At 42.7% G+C, this 17,270-nt stretch overlaps 2 protein-coding genes across 2 annotated transcripts in view; one reads left to right on the top strand and one right to left on the bottom strand.

Moving 5' to 3' along the window:
* Positions 1–79: 79 nt before the first annotated feature.
* NIF3L1 (NGG1 interacting factor 3 like 1) lies at positions 80–6,332 on the top strand. Its single transcript, XM_019553975.1, has 6 exons — positions 80–470; positions 2,144–2,312; positions 2,711–2,834; positions 3,273–3,411; positions 4,528–4,611; positions 5,620–6,332. The coding sequence occupies exons 1-6, from the start codon at positions 113–115 to the stop codon at positions 5,802–5,804; spliced, it is 1,059 nt and encodes a 352-aa protein (XP_019409520.1). The 5' UTR covers positions 80–112; the 3' UTR covers positions 5,805–6,332.
* Positions 6,333–8,248: 1,916 nt separating this feature from the next.
* ORC2 (origin recognition complex subunit 2) overlaps positions 8,249–17,270 on the bottom strand; it is a 24,533-nt gene continuing 15,511 nt past the window's right edge. The window contains exons 12-16 of the mRNA XM_019553974.1: positions 13,673–13,819; positions 13,013–13,184; positions 11,598–11,659; positions 10,547–10,665; positions 8,249–9,635 (exon numbers count right to left, since the gene is read on the bottom strand). Coding sequence (XP_019409519.1) covers positions 9,549–9,635; positions 10,547–10,665; positions 11,598–11,659; positions 13,013–13,184; positions 13,673–13,819 — 587 coding nt within the window. The 3' untranslated portion in view covers positions 8,249–9,548. The remainder of the gene's footprint in view (positions 9,636–10,546; positions 10,666–11,597; positions 11,660–13,012; positions 13,185–13,672; positions 13,820–17,270) is intronic.

The following is a 17,270-nucleotide window of genomic DNA, read 5'->3' as shown; positions in this document are numbered from 1 at the left end:
CCCCCGTGCCCGCCAGCCGCGCATGTTGGTGCGGCCTTGCTTGCTGCAGCGGCTCCGCCGGCGCCTCCCGCGCGTGGGCCCCGGTCCCGGCCCCGGCCCCACGCGCGGCGTCATGGAGCTGCGGGCGGTGGCGGCGGCGCTGGACGCTCTGGCGCCGCCGGGCCTGGCGGAGAGCTGGGACAACGTGGGGCTGCTGTGCGAGCCCAGCCCGCCGCACGCCGTGCGCACGCTGCTGCTGACCACCGACCTCACGGAGCCGGTGCTGGACGAGGCGCTGGCGCGGGGCGCGGAGCTGGTGCTCGCCTACCACCCGCCGCTCTTCCGCCCGCTGCGGCGCCTCACGCCCGCCACCGGCTGGCGGGACCGGCTGTTGCTGCGGGCGGCCGAGAGCCGCGTCGGCCTCTACTCGCCCCACACCGCCCTGGACGCGCTCCCGCGCGGCGTCAACGCCTGGCTCGCGGCCGCGCTGGGTGAGGGCTGGGGCGGGGCGCGGCGGCGGGAGCCTAGAAGGGGCCAGGGGCTACCCCGGCGCTGCCTGGCTGGGAATAGCGGCTGCTGCTGGATGCAGCCCGCAGACCTCCTCCTCTCCCCTCTCGGACCTGGCCTGGCACCTGCTCCAGCCGGTCTGGGACCCCTGCTCACTGCCCCTTGAAGGTGCTGTGAGCAGTGTGTGCTGCAGCAGGTGCTGTGTGGGGCATGGTTGCCAGGCACATGGTTTTAAACTTTGAGAGGGAGGAGTAGGACTCAAAGGAGGGTTCAAGTGCACCAGTGTATACCCCTCCCCCCACCAGATACATCCCAGGATCCTGCTTTGAGGTGACCACTGTGCTAGATGTGACCTGAGGCCCCTCCTGGCCCTACTCTCAGCCAAAATTGCAGCAAGACATTTCAGCCTGGAGGTGAGGGAGAACTTTCTGGGGTTTAGCTGCCAGAACAGCCTTCCCAGAGAAGGTGTGGGATCTCCATCCTTCGAAACTTTTAAGAGCAGGTTAGAGGGGAACCGTGCTAGATGTGACCTCATAAGTTCCTTCCAGCCCAGCTGTCCTGTGCATCCTAAGTTGGTGTGTAGGCCGCTGGCTAAGTGCATAGACCTGGATCTCATCTGGGTTTCTGGTTTAGGGAAATGATGGGTGCAGGATGGGCATGTGTTTTCCCCCTCCCTCCCCCCATTACAAAAGGTAGAATGTTTATTGTCAGCTGAAAATGCCCTGATGCATTTTCAGTGTTACTTGCTTGGCCTTGGTCTTCGTAGGGTACGAGCACTTCTCAGTCATGGGTTTCCTCCTTCATCAGGTAGTCTTTATGGGACAAAAGTACACCAAAGCTTAAAGGACATGTCCAAGATCAACCAGTTTAGTAGTGACAGATCTTCCAACTCCCAATTCCATTCCTTGATGATTGATCATGAATTGTAGGCGCTATTTAATTGGGCAAAGGGGCGTAACCTAAGGCAGTATGTAGTGCGCAAGCTGTCTGATGTGTAATGCTAAGCCCAAAAAAGCACCAGTAGATATAATCAAAATGAATAGTCTAGCACCTTCCTTGAGGGATGAGCCTTGGTTTTATTTCAGCTCTGATACAGTTCTGTTATTCAGCACATCAGGATGGGAAGCACTGCAGCATGTTTGAGTGTTCTGGCAGTAGTGTTAAGCCATAGACTGCAAGATGTTCTGGTATCTTCTGACTCATGAGTGCAGTTCCAAGTATAATAGTCATTTGTGTTATTATTGGGGTGGAGAAACGTGGGAAGAGACACTTCCACTAGAACTTGATAAAACAAATTTCCCCAGCAATACTTGCTTTCAACTTAAGAAAGAGCTGTATATTTAGGAGCAGCAGGAAAATGTTGGCTAAGAGTTAACATGGAGATCTCCCTGTAAGATGCACATCTAGCCATGGAAAATATCTTTGTGAATTGAAACTTCTGCTCTGAACTGCTGTGTTATTCTCACAGTATTCAATTCAACCTTCCACACTCGAATTTCAGCTATATAAACCTCCTTGTAGATCTTGATTCTTTACTCCTAAAATTGACTAGTAAATCACAGGCACTGTATTTCTCTAGACAGATCCTCAGTGGTAGGGGCCATTTTGTTGTTTTTTTGTTCAGTATCATGAACTGCTGGGTTGCATGTTCTCTCAGGTGCCTCTACCTCCTCTGTCCCAATACAACCATCGACTACTCTAACATATCCAACTAAGGGCAGTCACCGAGTGGAGTTCGTTGTGGGCCAGGCTGAGCAGCTGGAAGCTGTCCTGGCCAAAGTGCAGAAAATTCCAGAGGTTTCATCTATTGTGACTCTCCCTGCCAGGTACTGCATGTGGCACTCTGGGTTTTTTTCCTGCTGCTTTGAAAAAATAAATACCATTGACATGTCACTCTTTTTTATCATCGTTTGTTCTTTCTAGTCAGTCTGCTGGTCTTACGTGATCTGCTTAGTGATACCAAAGTTTAGTGATATTAGGATTTCTTTGTAGCATGTCATTTTGTTGATAAATGCCATCCTTTTTTCTTTTTTTTCTTTTTTCTTTTTTGGAGGAGAGTAGGGTTGCCATTACTGAGTCTATAAAAAAGCATTTCTTGAGCTGTTGTCTCTTCTATTTTGCATTGTTACCTTGTCCCTTCTACTCTTAATAGGAGAGCTCTGTGTTCTGTTCATTAGATTCTGACATCTTTAAAAAAAATAATAAAACCATTGTTATTTTGCAGGGCTGAAGGTGAGGACCAGACACGAGTCAGTCTGAACTGTACTGAAAAGGCAATGCAGGATGTAATGTCATTATTATCCCAGAATGGTCTTTATCACATGACTGAGATCTTGTTGTTACAGAAGGTAATAAACTTTATTGCTGTTCCCCCTTTCACTGAATTGCCTGTAATGTTTGTGAAAGGTGCTAGGTTGCTGGCTCTAGAGAGTAAAATGGCTTACCCCCAGAACAAGAAGAGTATTGGCAGTAATGCAAGCTTCCTTATGCTGCCTTTTCTCAGGTTTCCTTACCACTGACATTAGGGCACTTGAGAGCACTTATGCTTCACAAAAAAAGTGAGGCTAATTGTGTGGCCTGTACTACCTCTTAACCTATTTGCGGCATCTAGTGCAGACAGGCTCAATGGATTACCTTGTCCTTTCAATCTTTTGTGAAGTACGTAGAAATTCTTTCTCTATGTGGTTATTTCCAATGTACCCCTCAAGTGTCAGTTCCTGTAAAGTAAAAATTTGATTAGCTGGCATGAGCTTTCTCATAGTCATTAAACATTGTTTTTTTCACAGCCTCTGCTTCCACAGACTGGAATGGGACGTCTATGCAAATTGAGCAAGCCAGCTTCCCTGTCAGCCTTAATTGAACGAATCAAAAACTACCTAAAATTGTCTTACGTCCGCCTGGCCCTTGGTGTGGGAAAGACATTAGGTAAACCTACAAGTATGACTTTTCACCATAATTGGTGCCCCTTGGATACAATTAGCATGCACATGTATGGGAAAGAGACTGCTGTATCCTCTCTTTAGGACTGGTATGATTCCTTGTGTGAAATAGCTGCTTGTTCAAAGAACAACTAACTAATTTAGTAATTACTATGCTACACAAATCACTGAAAGTCTGCTCCTAATGTAGTCTGTATTTTAAGGTGAGTTTTGCATTGCACTGGTCATCCCTGTGAAGGAGGAAGTACACAAGCTAAGTATGCATTAGCTTTTTCATGGTTTGTACGGTGGTTTCTCCTGTCTTAAACTTTTTCCCCAAGATCTCTGGGGACAAATGTTACCATGAAACGATAATTCTAGAGTGAATACGTAGCAACATAATTGAGACTTAAAAACTACAGAATCCTTAATATTTCAAGCACATTTTAGCACCTTGCAAATGTATATAAATATCCATGATTAGAGGGGCATAAACTGAGGAACAGAGAAAGTGATATGTCCAAGGTCAAACCATGAGGCAATAGTAAAACCTAGAAACAGAGCCCAGATCATCTTTTTTCAGTTTTCCATCTTAACCTCTATAGAAATGCTGTCATTCCTCAAGAGGTATAACTTGTAAGACTAGATAACCTTTCCTTTATAATCTACCTGTAATGCGCAAGTATGTTTAAACTGAAAAATATATTTTGTGCAAGTTATTCAGAAACTAGTCACTGCTTTTAAAGTGCCTAATTCAGGGTGTGACTCCTACTTCAGACAAGTCTGAAAGGTGTAGTTACCAAACTATAGTGGCTAGTAGTGCCATGTAAAAGCATCTTACTTTCTCTGTGCACCAATTCAGAAAGCTTCTCGTAGCATGCAGGATGGAGTGCTGAGTAGTTCATGCATCAACACTTTCTAGTGTTCAAGGCATCTTGCTCTCTTTCTAGAGAAGTGGTTGGCCTATCCACCTCCAAATTAGAATCCCTTTCCTTCATCCAACACGTTTCCACTGGTCCCAAGAGCAAGACAGAATGTTAGCACTTCAAATTATCTTGTCAGTGTTGGCATCAAGGCTGAAGGACAGGGTGGGAATTTAATTGTGGCATTTGTTATTCTGCAGAATCCCAAATAAGGACAGTTGCTGTGTGTGCTGGTTCTGGAAGAAGTGTCCTGCAGGGTGTGGAAGCTGACCTCTATCTCACTGGTATGAGACCTGTTCTTGTTGCATCCTTTTTTTTATGAAAATATTTCTTAGACAAAGAGTAGTCTGGCTGCTGAAGGAACCTGCCATGACAGGGCATCAGGTATCATTGCTGAATAATCAGTTACTAAAAGAACAAATATTTTGAGGAGTAAGATGGGTCTACTGCTGAACTGTTCATTTTGTCAGGTACAATAGAAATGCTGGATAGGAGAGACTTTTTCTGTATTCAGTGAGGAGAGCTTACCGGACTCCCAAGACTAGTTCACTTTGAACATTCATTTATGCATGATAATATAGATGCCTGTACTTAACCTGTCTACATGCGTATACATCTAAATTTATCAAAATCATGGGGTAAGTGTTTCTAATCACAAAGTGTAAAATAAAATAAAATAAAATAAAGCCTCAGGCCTGCATACAGGTACAGCCTGCAGAGCTCTGCCAGCTCCAGTAATGATCCATAAGGGTGGGCACAATGAACTGCAGCCAGAGCCAAGATGCAGGAAGAGAGAAAGTACAATAAAAAGCTTTTTTTTCTTTTTCTTTTCTTTCTACAAAGAATCCTGTGGGTGAGAAGTGCTCAACTTCCTTTTAGAGACTTAATTGTTGTGCATCTGGCTGAACCCCCCCCCAAAAACAAACAAACACCTTACTGTTCACAAGGAACTAGTTAGCAACATTTGAATACATCTAGGATAAATTACAAAATATTCTGAAAACCAAAGTTAGACATTTCCCAAAGATTTAAATGTTCCATGTTCAAGATGTTTATAAAAACACAAGAAGGTGCATCCATTAGAACCTCAATTTAAAAAATGAGGATTCAAAATAGAGGAAGAATGCAAGTAGAAAGGGTGAAAGAATTTTTATTAAAAAAAAAATAATTTTTATTCTTCTTTCTGGTTCACTTAAATTATTATTTGATGTTATAGATTATTATTCTGTGTAGTGAACTGCAAATACTGTAGTTTTATGTACTGTATGGGGTATCTCTTCTCATGCTGACAGGAGAGATGTCCCACCATGAAGTGCTGGATGTTGTTGGCAATGGGATAAGTGTGATTCTGTGTGAGCACAGTAACAGTGAGCGAGGCTTCCTGTTGGAGCTGCAGGACATGCTGGTCACCCACCTAGAAAATAAAGTTAACATCATTGTGTCAGAAATTGATAGAGACCCTCTTCAGCTGGCATAGAAGAAAGCAAAGTTCACTGCATGGAGTCCAGAATGATTGGACAATACTGTGTCTCCTATGCCTTAGGAAATATCTGATAAATAAAGAAAAATACTGTTTGTTTTTTTTCAGGCTCACAAATTAAAGGCTTTTTCAATGCTTTACTCTGCTCGTCTTCACTAAGGATAGGAGAGAAAGAAAGTACATCAGCATTCTAGCAACATGTATTTGATATTAAGAATGCTTAAATTCAGTTGACAAAAATACAATAGTGAGGTCTCTGTTTTAAGTTTACTTCATTTTACTAGGGTTAGAAAGTTAGACCCAAATCACAGCTGGACTAGTGGCAGCAAATTTCCTCGTAAACTTTAAACCATGTCCCTGCACTTTGGCCTTAGCTTTGTAGAAGGCAGCAAGAGTATTTAGTTGCAAAAACAGTGTTAATGTGATGCTAAGGCAGATTGTTTACATCTGCAAACATGAGAAATTTCAGCTTGTTTTCTTACCTGCATTGTAGACAGAGATTAAAATGCTTATGTTCTTATCTTTAAATGCTGCTTCCTTACTTATGGTAATAATATTATACCAGAGCTAGGGCTGGTTTTAATCAGTAATGTTTGCTTTCTGTAATTTTATTCCAGCTTTGACAGGGGAAATAGCCTCGAGCCCTTATCATCAATCATTGAGTCCAGCCCCCTGCTCAGGGGCAGGAAGTCAGCTGGGGTCATAGGACCCCAGCAAGATAAGCATCCAATGTAGGTGCTTGAACCACCTCCAATGGCAGGCTATTCCAGACCTTAGGGGCTCAGACAGTGAAGAAATTCTTATGTCCAGCCTGAAACAGTCTTGCAGTAGTTTATAACTGTTCAAGCTTGTCACCCCTTGGGGTGCTCCAGTGAACAAATGTTCCCCCAGATCTTGTGTACACCCCTGATAAACTTATAGGTGGCCATCAGATCACCCCTGAGCCTGCACTTTTCTAGGCTAGAGTCCCATAGCTCTCAGCCTGTCATTGTAAGGTCTGTTTTCCTGACCTCTGATCATGCATGTAGCTCTCCTCTGCACTCTTTCAAGCTTCTCCACATCCTGTTTGAATTGTGGAGCCCAGAACTGGATGTACTCCAGCTGCATCCTCACCAAGTTGAGTACAATGGGAGAATGACATCCCGGGATTTGCTTGAGAAGCATCTATGGATGCAGGCCAGCATTTTGCTCACTTTACTAGCCGTAGCATCACATTGAAGGCTCATGTTCATCTTGTGGTCAGTCATGTCCCCCAAGCCTTAACATAACTTGTTAAGTAAAATGACCATAAAGAAGTCTGGGACATTGCCCTCTCCCCCACAGTCAGCAGTGCTGCAGGTACACTCTGGTAGGGAGGCAAAGCTGCAACCCCATGATTTTGGGAGTTTTTAAATTTTGACCAACCAGCTGGGACTAGCCTGTAAAATCCAGGAGATATAGCCACCCTATTCTTAACCCAATATTTGTATCCCCTCTGGTTTCAATTCATAAGCAACATAGAGGCAGTACTATCACCTAACTTGGTGGTCTTCAAGAGGAGACTTGATAATCATCTAGCTGGGGTCATCCGACCTCATTCCTTTTTCTTGCCGGGGCATGGGGCTGGACACAATGATCCACTGTGGGCCCTTCTGGCTCTACAATCTATGAATAGTCCCATGCCCCTTCCCTACCCCCATCATACTATTACTGCTGTTATTTCCCTGCACCCCTCTCTCACCAGAGATAAAGTATCTCCACTGAGGAAAATACTTCAATATAGTTCAAGTGTAAGAGTCATTCTACCATGTCTGTGATGCCAATTAAGTCATTCTTTTCTTTACAAACTAAAAGTTGCACAAGACAAGGACTAATACAGAGTTAACTTTTTTTACTAGCAATGTACTGCAGCCCAGGAAATCTTACCTTGAATAGAAGGGCTACTGTAATCCTGGAAAGTCTGGCTAAGGTTAGGAGTATGGATTAAGCACTCTAGTCAAGTCATTTTTATAAACTAGACTATTTCACTGAGAGCACACCTTTACCAAACTAAGGGCACAAAGGGCAATGACACTGCATAATGAATTGAGTTCTGTGTCTCATGACTGAACACAATACAAGGTACTTGAAAACTGATTTAATTCTTAGCTATAATTGCAACAATTCATATAATGTTTCTTCCTGATGGCGATCCTTTACAAGATACTCAAGAGTTCTGAGATCTTGGGCAAACCACAATCTCAACATCAGATGTAAGCCATTTTCAAGCCTTAAGTGTCATGAGAAGGGATGCAGATGCCCCTTTGAATTTTCATATCTTGTATTTTAAAAAAGGATCTGGAAAACACTAGTTAGGATTTCACCCCTCATTAATGTAGGAGTATGTTGCATAGACAGCTAACATAACATTTGGTACCTTCAAGTTACAGACTGTGAGATCTGTGGACATAAAACACACTAGAAAAAGTGAATAAAGTCATTTATTTAATCAATATTTTTGGTAATTCAAAGGTCAGATCTTAAACATGGATGCAATATAATTAGGCTTCAAGTGTCTCCAGTGTCTGGCTGGCAGATAATTTCATGTAGGCAATGGAACTGCAAGGCCTAATAGTGACAAACAAAGCAGGAAAAGGTTACATTTGTGCCCATGTTTTTTTCTTTAAAATGTAAAAGGAAGGGCTGAACAATGTCCAACATGCTTCCCTGTTCACCTTCTGTGCCAGACATTTTTCCTTATGTGCAAGAAATCCAGGGTGTCTCTGGTTTTCTTAGAAGGCACTATAGAGGACTGGCATTTTATGGACACACACCTGCAAGAGAAACCTTATAAAATGTCAGTATTTGTTATTCACACTGACAGAAATTAACAGTTTTAAGTTATCCCAATTGCCTGAGAAATACTTGGAAAAAGCGGTCAAGGTTTTAGCACTCTTCCTTCTCTAACTCAAAGCTAGGATGGTTCTCAGTATGTAATACTTTGAAGGAATCCTCCAGGAATATCAGGGAGGGGACAGCCTTGTTATTTGTAAAAACAAGCAAATTAAAACAAAAAAACCACACAACACAGTCTTCTGTACATTCCATGAAGCATGAAAATTAAACATTCTCCAACTACTAGTCATTTAAAAGGCTACAGTTCTGCTAATTCACAATTTTCAATAGAGATCTGGAGTTTGGAAAAACCTCAGTCTTCTTGTCAGTGTCCAGCATAGGTAGAAGATTTAATAAATTACCCACAATTCACAAGCCTACTTGTATTCTACCCCACTTGACTCGCATGGTTCAGCTTGGTTTCTTTAGGCATTCTAAGTCTTGGCCTCTTCATGCATTGGAAGCCCATCCATGTGACTGGTGTGCAGACAACTGGAAAGCATTTAGCTGTGAATAATTGCATCTGTATTATAAAATATAGCTTTGAACATCCAGTCATTTGCACTTCCTAAATAAACTGCTCCAGCCAAACTTTCATCTCTGGAGAGGTTATGTACTGAAGGCACAATTTTACTAAAGAGTTAGTTTGCCTAATTGATAATGGAGGCTGCATAGATATGAAGAAGGCATCATCTGAGGTGAGAGACTGAGCAGACCAATCTTACAGAACTCTTTACACAAAACAACTTCAAGTAGTTCTGGACAACTTTAAATGTCCATTGCATTTCAGTGAACAGTCTATCAGCTCCCCTGACAAAAGGGAGAGCTGATCTGAGTGCAAGACTGTGGCAGTAATTGCCATAGATGGTTTGGGATTGGAGAGGTGCGTCACACATCTTCATCCTCTTTTCCTAAGAAATCCGTCAAGGTTCCAACTTCTACAGGAATTAATAAATACTCCACTCCATCGACTCCCTGTAAACAGACACATGCACCATTAACATAATACCTTGGGAAAGAAAGCAAGGATGAATAGTACAATATGAGCCACTGCATAGATTCAATGCACTAACAAATTTATAAAAAAAAAAACAAACTAGACCTGCCTTCAGTGGCTAATTCTGTGGACGAGGAGGTAAAAAGCAACACAGCTGGAAGACAGTCACAGCCTTCTGATGTGGAGTTTACTACTCTACATCAGTGGTTCTCACCCTTTTTAGAGTCTTAATTTTCAGTCTTAGAGTCTTAGTTTTCAGTCTTTTTGACTATGGAAAAAATAAAAGCAGTTCTTCTGTTGCAAACAACTCAAAGACCACAATAGGTCAGATTGTTTCAACATCGATTCTTATTTGAAATTTCTGGGTTTATCTTGCAAATTATGTTTGCACACTGAATATTGCAAACATTGTATGGCACCCTGGTTGAGAGTCACACTACTTTACACAGTGCTCCAGGCTTCAAAAACTAAGTAATACAACCTCACTGCTGGAGCTGGCAAGCAGTCACCTATTCGGCTTCTGAACCCAAATATCTCCAAGTTATCCAAATTGTTCCTCAGGATTTTTAACCAATTGGGATTCTGAGAAATACCAAGAAGAGCTCTAAATAACTAAGCTATGGTGCACTTCTTACAGTGTTGTTTCAATGCAAAGAACATTCAGATGCTATGTGCAGCTCCCTTCTTGGCATTGAGATCTGTGGACGTAAAATCTCTGGATGTTCAGTCCTCTTGCATACCCACCCATCATCCATTGGCAAGTCCAGAAATGTGACTAACTCAGCAGCGACACAAGAGATAAGCTTCATTTAGTCTCAGCAACAAGCACATACATTAATAGGGCACCCACCAGGTGTAACAGTAGCTATGTTGGCTTCCTCCAACTTACCCGCTTGGTTCGAATGAGCTTGTGGTCCCTGAATTCTGTCAGCTGAGCCCTGAGAGTGAGGTCACTGTTCACAAGAAAGGCCTCCCGGCATTGCTGGTAGAAGTCTTGGAAGGAGAGCCCTGGGTGTGGAGGAGAGTTACTGAAAAAATTAAACACTATCAAAAGCAGATTCTAAAGATAAATGTGGTCTGCTAGAGGGGCAGAGTTGTTTCACCAACACAGTCCTGAAAAAGCAGATTCTCCTCCCAGTATTACGCCTGCATCACTTGAACAAAACAAAGCAGTGATACTAGGATACACAATTTTAATTAACTCCTTCGGAAGAGAGGGAAAAAATCTCTTACTATATTAGCCATCCCTCTGATCCAATAAGAGCATACATTCTACATTCTGACCTATATTTCATGCAGCTTTCTTCCAAGGATGCAGCCAAACCTGAGATGATTTTGTGAATTAGTGGTACATCTGATAGTTCCAGACCCTCCATATTCTTAAAGGAAACTTTCAGAGCACCTTAAATGTACAGGCCAGTGCATTTTTCCAATGCACAGCTCCTATTTTTCCTCCACCTTCCTCAGAACACCACTTGTATGCAAATTTCAGTGTGACAATGAATATTAACAGAGCACTCTATTAACCACTGTATAAGTGAGCAGGTTAAGAGCTTGCCACAGAGATCACATAGTCAGTCAAGGGGAGCACTGGGAATAGGAAGAACAGGAAGTCTCATCTCCCAGCCTTCACTACTGGATGTTATTTAATGAACACAAGCAGAAGTTGACTATTGCATGTCAGGCTTCATGACAGCAGGAAAAGATTCCACAAATCCAGCTGTTTGTCTGGCTCTCTGTGAAAGGGCAGGGCATGCACTCCAATGACTAGTATTACTAGAACGATACTCTGCTGAACTGTTATCAGCAGCCATCGGCTCTATAGTTTCCAGCACATCTGCTACTGACAACACCACCTACAACAAAAGAACCCAACTTCCAACACAGCTACTCTGGCAATGCTGACACAGGGAAAGGAAATGCCACATGCAAGCAGGTACCTGGGTAAGAGGGATTATCCTTGTTCTCCAGCTGGTACTGGGCCAGCAGTCTGAATATCCCCCTGGGGAAAAAAGGAAAGCCATGATAAAAATTAAGTCGTTTTTCTTCTATACAAACAGGACTGTGTGCACACAGTGGCTGGACAGAAAGGCTTACTTTTCACATGTCATTCATTTAAAGTAGTCCCATCTGAGCATCGTGTCTTGGCTTCTAGTTACTTGGAACCCAAGGTAAACATTTTTACAAGTTGAGACTTACCAGTAGGCTGACTTCTTTATACACAAAGCCCAAATTAAGTTGGGTTCCCCATAGCCCAAGACAGCACTGAAGACTGCATTCAGTTCTTCTTTTATTACCCACTAAAAGCAAGAGATCTATAGTGGCAAGTCATATCATGATACAAAGCAATTCTGTGGTTTGTACGCTGCACTGCAAAAAATACAAGTCATAGAACCTGTCCCATTTCAACCAGCTAGAAGCATTCACTGGGAGTTATGGAAATAACCTCAATTCAAGCAACGTGTTTCAATGCATTACTCAAATCGGAGGCATTTATTTTATGGTGTCTCCCAAAATAAACCACTTCAGCTATATTTTCTAGTTTTAGGGTTCTGTGGTATATACTTGCTTGTAAACGTAACAGTGACTGTGCGCTTTGTCTCCACCTGCTGAACTGCACTGCTGAAGGGAGCTGAAAACATATATACCTACTCCAAAAGTTACTTTTCTACATAAGCATAAGTGGCTGCCACAGGGATAATCTATGACAGCCAACAGGGAGGGGGGCAAATCTCACAAGGAGGCAGGGTATCAAAACAACCCCAAGCCTGCTTTTCTGTATTGCCTCTACGGGAAGCTAATGGATTTTGCAATACCTGTTTAATGCCTGCCAACTTGCTCGTTCACAAGGGATATGCCACTGACCCAGACAAAGGCAGACAGAAAATGACATGAGTTCCTCATATGCCAGTGATGATACTAGGAGTTGGATTACCAGTCCAAATCACTATGCAGCCACATTGTGCCATAGCTTCAGTACTAGGTGCTTTAAAAAACTTTAGCCAGCCTACCAGTTATCTGTAACTGCTGGGAGACCTGTCTTCCCATTTTTTCATGGATGGCAGCATAAGAGGGAACACAGGTGTGCAAGGTGAAACACTGTACTGATGCACAGGAGGTCAAAGTTCAATTCAAGCTCTGCCACAAACTTTTTGACACAGGATAAGTTAATCCCTGCACCTTGGTTCTTCTTCTCCATCTTTTTTTTTTTTTTTTTTTGCCTAATCTTGCTTGTGTTTAATGTATTAACCTTAGGACTGGATTTATCCTGTTAGATGTACAGAGCCTATTCAGTTAGGGGCCCCAATCTCATTAAGGTCTTTAAATGCCACCACTGTATATAGTCATGTCTTACCTTGCATTGGGAGTGAGACTGCGCAGGACATGTGTTAGAGAACTCAATGCCAAGGACCCTGATTGCTGCACCAAGAGTGAGTTTTCATAGGATGTTTCTTCCACATAGGGACTGTATGTGGTCGTTTCATACCAAAGCCAGTTATAGAGGCTTTGTTTGGCCTGATCCCACACTGGAGAGACAGAAAAGGAAGAGGAAAGTAGAGAACATTGGGGATTTAGTTTCTCCCAAGCATACAACGTAACCCACCTGACTATGGCCCCTGCATAGTCTTTGGAAGTTATTACTTATACCATGCAATATATTCACCCAGACATTTATAGTCAGAACAAGACACAATCCCAACAATAATTTACACACAGCTTCAAGCACAAGCGTTAGGCAGTGCCAGGGCAAACAACCGGGTGTTCCGAGTTTGTGGTGCAGAGAAGCAGAAGTTTTCTACTGCTAATTTGACAGCGAGCAGACAGGCAGCTAGCTTTGTATGTACAGCCTTGTCACAGGAAGGCTCCACTATGCTACTAAAACACCAATATCACTAAGTCTATTGTGTGAAGCTAAGGACAGAGATAAAGCAACAAAGGCCATTTTCAAAGTGCACTTAATGCCAGAAGGGATCTTCTTCTTTCTAAAGACACAAAAAGGCTGTGGAGGACTCACTGAGTGGAGCGTTGATGTGATCAATGGAGGCAATGAGGTAGACGCTGGGCAGGGAGGATAACTGGGCAAGAATTTGTTGGCTTCTGTCTCCTCTCAACATCTGGCTGTCCAAGTTATGGATGAGGAGATAGAGCTCCAAGGAAGAATCTACAAGGGGAAAAACAGCAAGGGAACAGTCACACTAAGGAGGCAGAAATAAAGAGCTGCTTCTTCCGCACTGTAGCTTGAGAAGAATCCAATTAGTCAAATCCTACATACTGTTTTTCTCTGAGAAAGGGCTTCCTCACATTACAGAGATGAGTGCCAGTCATGCTGTATTCCAGACCATCCGTAATGCATTAAGCAAGCACCCTGCACCATAACTCTCATCACCACTACGGCTGTTGCTGCCAACTCAGGCTTTACTTTCATGACCTTCCTTTCCCTTTGCCAAAAGTTTCTTCTGGACTAAAGATTTTCACTTCTTCTAGTTCTAAGCTTCAGGATGGCTTGATTTCATCTTAGCTGTATACACTGGACCTAAACTCCCTCCTGCTTTAATGTTACGCACGCAAGATAAACTTCAAACAATGAACATACAATTTTTTTTTGTGATGTGATCCAAAGCCTACTTAGGTTTCTTCCATCAAACACTTAAAGAAGTAACTGTGGCTTCTTGGCATAGATAAGGCAAAGGGTGAATTTTAAAATCTTCAAAACTTCACTTGCTGCTAATCTTCCTAATGGAACAGCTACATGGCAAGTTGCAGAGTATCCCTGAAATGGGAACATCAAATTACACACCCAATTTTGTTCATAAAACAATTAGCTGTTTGACTGCCCAGCATTCTGGGCAGTCCACTAACCCATCATTGTGACCAATTAGAGTTTAGTATTCCTGAAATGTAAGAACAGCTACAAATGGTGATAGGCTGCTGGCCAGCCTTTCCCATTCACACTCCCTTTCAATATAGTCACCAGAGTAAAGCTACAGGATGGAAATTGAACATTTCAACAACAAAAATGGAAGTCATTGTTCCAATGGCAACAGGGAGTTCACATGCACACACGTATGTATAAACACAAAATGTAGCCACTGGTACCTCAGAGTATAGGGTACATTGCTAAATGTAGAATTTAGCATGAACTGTGTGATAAGACATATTTAATATTGCTTTTGAACCTGAATTTTCATTTCCTACATTAAAATCACAGGTTTAAAAGGGACCTCAAGGGTCCCTGCAGAGACGCAGGATTTGGTATTCCTGAACCATCCCACACAGATGCTTACACCTCAGCTTTTTCTTGAAAGCCTCCAATGAAGGAGATTCCATGATTTCTTAAGGCAGCCTCCACTGTTCTGTGGTTCTGGCAGTTAAAAAGTTTCTCCTGAGACTTTATCTAACTCTGCTTTGCTGAAGTTTAAACCCATTGCCTAGCATCCTGCCCACTGTGGCAATGGTGCTTTCATAGCAAGTATTCAAATATTTGAAAACTGTTATCATGTCTCCCTCTTAATCTCCTCTTCTCCCCACTGAACATAGCTTGTTCTCTCTCAGTCTTTTCTCAGAAAAACATTCCAAACTTTTTATCATCTTTGCGGAACTTAGTTTCTCTGCATCCTTCTTAAAATATGGTATAATATCTTCCTGCATCCTGGTGACAGTACTTCTATCAGTGTGACCCATAAAAACGTTTGCTTTTTGGTCACAGCGCTGGTGTTTTACATTGAGATTCAGATCCACCAAAGCCTCCAGATCCTTCTTGACAGGGCTACTTCCTAGCCTGTTATCTCTCTTTGTGCCTTTGGTTGTTTTTTTTCTGAGACGTATCACTGTACCTTTCTCTCCATTTTTTCTCTCTAACCCAGTTCTCTAATTTAATCAAGATCCTTTTGAATTTTAATCCCATTTTCAAGTGTTTCCAAGCCCTCCCAATTTTGTACCACCTGCAAACGTGATCAGGATGCTCTATTACCAAATCCAAGTAATTTATAAAAATGTTAAAGGGCACTGGACCCAGAACAGACCCTCTGGAACCTCACTTGAAACCTCCTGCCATTTTGATATTAATCCATTTACTAAGGGTTACTTGGCTAGTTATGTATTCACCTAACTGCAATACCTTCTAGTCCACATTTCTCCAGTTTACTTATGAGAATGTCACATGAGACTGCGTCCAAAGCACTACAGAAGTAAAGGCATACTATATCCACTGCTTTCCTCTGAATCAGCGAGCTAGTTATCCTGTCAAAAAACAAAATCATGTTGCTTTGGCACAATTTGTTCTTAAATACACGTTGGCGGCTACTGATAACCACTATCTCCTTCAGGTTGTTTAAAAGCTGAACATTTTAAAATTTGCTCTAGTAACTTCCCATGTGTCAAAGCAAGACTAGTCTATAATTCTATAAAGGTCCTTTTCCTTCTTTTTTAAGAGACGGACACTATGTAAGCCCTTCTCCAGCCCTCTCAGCCCTTACCAGTCATCCATGATTTTGTAAATATTATTGCTAGTGGTTCTGAGATTTCTCACCTCAAGGTCATTCCTGACAGCCTCACTAGATGTATAATGTGGATAAGCAGGAAAAAAAGTGGTCTGAGGAACAGAAATTCCAGCAATTGCTCTATTATATCATGAATTGGAGTTAGGCATGCAGCAAACTTCATAAGATGAGAGGGCCAAAAGACAGATGGATGTCTCCATCTGCCCTTACCAATACCCTCTGCCTCATTCTCCTCCATAGTGCAGTGGCTGTGGAAACCCCATCCCCAGGGCTGTGCAATTCCTGCCTTCTGATCCTGAAGCATACTTCTGATCCTTGCCACCCTTTCACATCAGGTGTTCAAGACACCTGCATTAATTCTGCATTGCTATAAGGCCTTGCAAGCACCAAAGGTACATAACCAGTCCCGTCAGTTTTTATATGGTGACTGAGGATCCAAAACCCCAAATTTGGCAGTAGAAGCAAAGCTAGGGAAGAGTTAACATGGCTTTTGGTAGTAACACCTGACACCTCCTATGGAAGCAGCATCCTGACCTAGCTCTGTTCCTTGCTTCCATTCCAGCACCTCCCTTTACTGAGTACCTGGGGCTCCCCTTCCACACACAACAGCACTGGTACTTTACAGGGTGATGTGACACTTAAATCACTGACACTTGCGACACTCATTTTTAATGGAAAGGGCTAGAGAAGCTCAAAATCTGTAAGAGTTCTGTTCCTTGAGCCCATTCTTAAACAGATACCTGCTTGATCCTTCTCTTCACAATTGAACCCAGTATGATAGTCCCACTCCCCTCCTCAGCACAGCAAACTCTGTGTGACCTCTTGAGTAACTGTCACTTGTGGTATGCACAGGCTGTGGGCTGACCACTCTACTGATCTCAGTGGGTGCTGGATCAGGCTCTTAAGCAACCGTTAAAAACCTCCTTCACCTGCCCACTAGACAAACTTAAGTTTACCATGCTCTGTTCAATGCATGAACACACAGCTTTTTAGAAACAGTCAAAATTTCTCCAACAAAAGTGAATTAAACAGACTTAGTGCTCAACAAAAGAGCAGTAAACTTTGAACGGAGGACTGGAAGAGGGCCAACGTGGTCCCCATCTTCAAAAAAGG

Source organism: Crocodylus porosus, unplaced genomic scaffold, assembly GCF_001723895.1.
Source record: "Crocodylus porosus isolate Cpor-Errol unplaced genomic scaffold, CroPor_comp1, whole genome shotgun sequence".
NCBI lineage: Eukaryota > Metazoa > Chordata > Crocodylia > Crocodylidae > Crocodylus > Crocodylus porosus.
Note: the sequence above shows the minus strand (reverse complement) of the source record. Positions and strands in the feature narration are given on the sequence as shown.